Source organism: Sinocyclocheilus anshuiensis, unplaced genomic scaffold (assembly GCF_001515605.1).
Source record: "Sinocyclocheilus anshuiensis isolate Anshui unplaced genomic scaffold, SAMN03320099.WGS_v1.1 scaffold1582, whole genome shotgun sequence".
In the NCBI taxonomy this organism is placed as follows: Eukaryota; Metazoa; Chordata; class Actinopteri; order Cypriniformes; family Cyprinidae; genus Sinocyclocheilus; species Sinocyclocheilus anshuiensis.
In genome coordinates this window covers 24,528-30,308 of record NW_015542419.1, presented here as the reverse complement: position 1 = coordinate 30,308, position 5,781 = coordinate 24,528, and the positions used below count along the sequence as shown (strand labels likewise).

General features: G+C 43.6%; 1 protein-coding gene across 1 annotated transcript in view; it reads left to right on the top strand.

Moving 5' to 3' along the window:
- LOC107693475 (tyrosine-protein kinase JAK2-like) overlaps window positions 1-5,781 on the top strand; it is a 25,975-nt gene that overhangs the window by 3,988 nt on the left and 16,206 nt on the right. The window contains exons 2-7 of the mRNA XM_016492879.1: window positions 3,056-3,191; window positions 3,353-3,470; window positions 3,880-4,025; window positions 4,108-4,375; window positions 5,301-5,420; window positions 5,495-5,652. Coding sequence (XP_016348365.1) covers window positions 3,056-3,191; window positions 3,353-3,470; window positions 3,880-4,025; window positions 4,108-4,375; window positions 5,301-5,420; window positions 5,495-5,652 — 946 coding nt within the window. The remainder of the gene's footprint in view (window positions 1-3,055; window positions 3,192-3,352; window positions 3,471-3,879; window positions 4,026-4,107; window positions 4,376-5,300; window positions 5,421-5,494; window positions 5,653-5,781) is intronic.

Genomic DNA, 5,781 nt, shown 5'->3' with positions numbered 1-5,781 from the left:
ACACACACACACGAACACACACACACACACACGCGCGCACGCGCACACACACACACACACACACACGAATACACACACACACACACTCACTCACTAATACACACACACTCACTAATACACACTAATAAACACTCTCTCACACACACACACACACACACTAATACACACACACACTAATACACAAACACGCGCACACACACACTAATACACACACACACACGCTCACACACACTAATACACACACACTCATACACACACACACACGCACACACACACACACACACACACACACACACACACACACACACACACACACACTAATACACACACACACACTAATACACACACACACGCGCGCACACACACACACGCGCATACACACACACACATGATTAAATCACGCTCACTTTAATATTATGCACACGCTCTGTTTTTATCTCCTCTTTCTGATCAGCTCACAGTGAGCGAGAGACAGAGATGCACACGAATCCTGACGTCTGCGTGTGAATTTCCATACGCTCTGTTGTTGTGGCATCAACTATTTCAAGCCGTGGCTAAACAGCAAACTGTAATTGTTCAGTTTAGACGGGTCTACTACAGGATCTGGCTAGAGGATTGTGGGTAGAGACATATAGCAGAGCGTTCTGTGTCTTTGTGGACTATAATAACTACAATCACTGAAGGACGAAGACGCCACCAGATGAAGGTTTCTGTAATGTTCCTGCATCAGATCAAATCGAGTCGGTTTTGTTATTGATTATTGTTCATACAGTTGTTCATGTTCAGACTGATGTCCGGAGCGACGCGGCCATCTGATTCGCTCGTGTTTGTTTGCTGCATTGAGTCTCGTTACAGTCACTGTAAAGCTCCACTGACTGTCAGAATGTTCATTACCCTACAAATCAGCTTATAACAAGTTTTACTCTAACTAAATTGTGGAAGCCATTGTCACATTACACAAACGCTTATTTTCTGCACTTTGCCTTTTTTTTGCATGTGGTTTTCAGCTGCACAGCGTTTGTGTGTGTGTGTATTAGTGTGTGCGTGTGTCTGTGTGAGAGTGTGTGTGTTTGTGTGAGTGTATGTGTGACATGTATGAGAGTGTGTGTGTATTAGTGTGTGTATTAGTGAGTGTGTGTGTGTGTGTGTGTGTGTATTAGTGTGTGTGTGTGTGTATGAGAGAGAGTGTGTGTGTGTGTATGTGTGTGTGTGTGTATTAGTGAGTGTGCGTGCGTGTGTGATTGAGTGTGTGTGTGTGTGTGAGTGTGTGAGTGTATGTGTGATTGTGTATTTGTGTGTATTAGTGAGTGAGTGTGTGTGTGTGTGTTAGTGAGTGTGTGTGTGTGTTTTAGTGAGTGTGTGTGTGTGTATTAGTGAGTGTGCGTGCGTGTGTGATTGAGTGTGTGTGTGTGCGCGTGTGTGTGTTTATTAGTGTGTATTAGTGAGTGTGTGTGTATTAGTGAGTGTGTGTATTAGTGAGTGAGTGTGTGTGTGTGTGTTAGTGAGTGTGTGTGTGTGTTTTAGTGAGTGTGTGTGTGTGTATTAGTGAGTGTGCGTGCGTGTGTGATTGAGTGTGTGTGTGTGCGCGTGTGTGTGTTTATTAGTGTGTATTAGTGAGTGTGTGTGTATGAGTGAGTGTGTGTATTAGTGAGTGAGTGTGTGTGTGTGTGTGTGTGTGTGTGTGAGTGTGTACGACTGTAAAATGAGATAAAAAAGTCAGAAATATTGAAAGTGTCGCTGTGAGACGAGCAGCAGACTGATTTCTGATCTGCTTTATTTAAACAATGAACACCGTCAGCCCCTGTGTTAACACATTACAAGTAACGCAAGTAATGTAACCAGATTACTTTTTTTTCAAGTAACTACTAAAGTAACCTATTACTTTAAAACTAACAACAACAGTATTGGAGTCCTTCAAATTAAGTAATGCATGTTACATTGTATTCCATGCATTGACTGACAGCTCTCCTGTCCTCGTGTTGAGAGAAGTCAGGAGTGAGAGCAGAGACCGAGGCTGAGGATTATTCATTTCACTTTTGGTGTGAAAGGGATTTACAGTTGCCAAAAATTTAACTTGTGTTTTTTTTGTTATTAAAAAACAAATAAGCAAGCCCAGCCCAGGTGATAAAAAGTAACGCAAAAATAACAATGCATTCCTTTCCATAACAAGTGACCAAGTAACACTATTAGTTACATTTTATGGAGTAATGCAATATTGTAATGCAATACTTTTAAAAGTAAATTTCCCCAGCACTGCTCAGACCTCCAAATGTTTTACAGAGGCATCCAATGTATTACATAGAGAGGAACATCCAGAAATGTCAAATCTTTTTTCTGTCTAAAGCACCTTTAACAGCTCATGCTTGACCTAAAGTGCTGTACGATACACGTAAAGTCAAACAAAATAAAAAGACGTCAAATGTCAGTGCTGTCGTCGTTCATCATGTCTCTCCGAAGCCGCATGACTCTGAAGTGTTGAGCAGGATGTTCATGTCGCTCTTTATCATACAGAAACACATGAAAGCGTCTGTGACAGTCCTTCATACGACTGATGTGCTTCAATCAAAGTCTTCTGGAGTCATAGGATGATCTGCATTCACTGATCACGTTTGCATTCAGTCTGATCTGCATTTACATCAATTTAAAACACAAGCATGTTTCACTTGGTTGACATTTACTTTTTCCTCAAATATTTTCGTAGACAATACTTTTATGTTCCTGCTGAACATTCTGCTAAACATCTCTGTATGTGTTCACAGAAGAAGTAAAGTAAGAATTTGATCCTCTTTCCTTCAACTCTTTAATGACATTTACATTTATGCAGATGCTTTTATCCAAAGCTGATGTCTAAGCTGATGTTAACCTCAGGGTTAGAGTTTGCGTTAGTGTGACAGTTATGCATATGTTTGCTGAGTTGAGATTCAATTTAGCTTTTTTTTTTTCAATAAAAAGAGTGTTTTAAAACATGTTTTAAAGAACGGACTGTGTGTGTTTCTCCTCAGGGGAGATATACATGGCTCTGACAGCGTTTGTTAGCATGGAGGCGCGTGACGAGCGTTTGGAGAAGCAGGCGTGTGGCGGCGCTCTGCAGGTGCATCTGTACAGAGACGAGGCGAGCGCGCTGACGCTGACGTATCCGGCCGGAGAATACGTGACCGAAGAGCTCTGCATCAGCGCCGCCAAGGAGTGCGGTGAGTCCTGACCCATCCTAGCAATTACAGGGAAAGCTCAGCCAAACATGAAGATTCGGTCATTAATTACTCACCCTCGTGTCGTTCCAAATCCGTAAGATCTTCGTTCATCTTCGGAACACAGATTAAGATATTTTTGATGAAATCCGGTCCATCTGCAGGTTTTATTTTCCAGGCTGGTACGGCAGCGGCTCGAGCTCGGCCCGCAGGTACAGCGTCTCCAAGACTTCAGAGGCACCTGTGCTCGATGACATCACTGCGGCGTACCTGTTTGCTCAGGTGATCCACGCTACTGATGTTCACAGCCGACAACCTGTCTGATAACCGATTGAGTTTTTTCCACACTGATAGTCATTAGACAACACAACAGCGACTGCTGTATTGTGAATATTGTTAGAATAATGAATCATAAATGTGTCTCTGGAAAGCTTATTTATTCAGCTTTCAGATGATGTATAAATCTCAATTTCACAAAATTGACCCTTATGACTGGTTTTGTGCTCCAGGGTCACAGATAGAGATCACAGAACTGCGGTCTGTGTTAAACATCTCCACTAGTTTAGGGTAAGGATTCGACTATGAATCTTGTTTTTCTCAGTCCTGATTACATGACAGCTGCTGCTGGAGTAATATTTTACTGTGATTTCATTGTCACACACATTGTTTATTGAGCAAACCCGTCTCTCAGTGGAGGTCAGATTTTCTGAGCGGCGCGGTCAGCGTTCCCATCAGCCTGGAGTTTCAGGAAGAGTGCTTGGGATTGGCTGTTCTTGATCTGATACGTTTGGCCAAAGAAAAAGCCAAGTCACCTGTTGACATCTACAACCACAACAGGTGCGTTCACCCGTGACCTTTGACCTGCCGCTGCCCGTAGAGGCTGAACTGAACTCTGGTCATCTGCTCTGTTCATTTGCAGTTATAAGTCGTTCCTCCCGAAGAACATGCGAGCACACATCCAGAACCAGCACTTTGTGACCCGGAAGAGGATCCGCTTCCGCTTCAGGAAGTTCATCCAGCAGTTCGGAGCGTGTAAAGCCACGCCGCGAGAGCTGAAGCTGAAGTACGTGGTCAGTCTGGAGACGCTGCAGGCGGCCTTGTACAGCGAGCAGTTCCTTGTCAGCGAAGCGTCCGCCGGAGACGTCTGCATCCTCTGGAGCCCAGCCAAAGAGCCCAGAGACCCAGAGGTGCGGAGTACGGCTGGGACATTTCAAACAATTCAAATCTCAATTTCTTCAGAACGTTTGTTGATTTTTTTTTTTGTTGCGATTTTTAACTAGTCCACTTGAAAATGTAACTACAACATGATTCAATAACTTGTTCTTTATTAACCCTCTAGTTAAAGAAAATTCTACTTCCAGAGCAGCACACATGAAGCTGTCGATGTGATGTAAAGCACTTGTTTAATAGCTTTGCAGAAAAGATGCATGAACTACAACTACATCTCGTCTTATACATGTTATATGTTCAGAAATAATACGAGGAAAATGCGTTTAAAAGTGCTCAAAAGTCAAGGTTATTCAAATGCAAAACAGCTGAAGGTATAACAGCAGTAGAGTATTATTAACTATAAATGTTCTGTAAAACAACAGCAGCTTTCAGTCTGTCACCGTGATGCAAACATGAAATATCAGACACACAGTAGTAGTTACAGGTTTTTTATTCGCTTGCGCTGCTTTGCCATAGTTTGTTCTGTGTAAACATGGACGTGTTTGACTGCTGCGCTCGCGTCTCTTGCATGAAACGGTATCCTAGAAGCACTGCGCTCAAGTTAAGAGAAGTTCACTCATCTTCTTGCATGTGTTTGCTCTTCCTCTGCCGCGTCGCATCTTTATCAACACAAAAGCTCATTCTGTGTGAATGGTGTCTAGAGACTCGAGCGGTTAATCATTATGTTCTCTTCACTGTTATCATTGGCATATTGACAGTGTCTAATTCTAACGTTTGGTAATATTTCTATTCAAAATCACGATACTTTGATTTCTAAAAAATAAAATCGTGGCAAAACGAATTAATTGATCAAATCTGTAAAATGACCCAGCCCTAGTGAGGAGACTTTACGGTTTCTGTGTATATTCTGAGGAAGCGGCTCTGACCCTCTGTGTTTCTCAGGATCCACAGGTTTACTGTGATTTCTCGGACGTCATCGACATCAGTGTAAAGCAGGGGTCTAAAGACGGATCTGTGGAGAACCGGCTCGTCTCGATAAACAGACGGGACGGTCAGACGCTGGTGAGGTTCGGTCGCGCTTCAGTCCGTCCTCGGCTCAGATCCGTGTCTGCAGCGTCTCTCTCTGTGTCCCGCAGGAGCTGGAGTTTCATTCTCTGAGCGAGGCGCTGTCCTTCGTGTCTCTGATCGACGGCTACTACAGACTCACCACAGACGCTCATCACTACCTGTGTAAGGAGGTGGCGCCCCCTAGACTGCTGGAGGCCATTCAGAACAGCTGCCACGGGCCAGTGTCGTGAGTCACACACACACACTTGTCTGGTCAGCTATCCTTGTGGGGACTCTCCATAGGCGTAATGGTTTTTCTACTGTACAGACCGTATATTCTATTGCCCTACACCAACCCTACCCCTAAACCTACCCC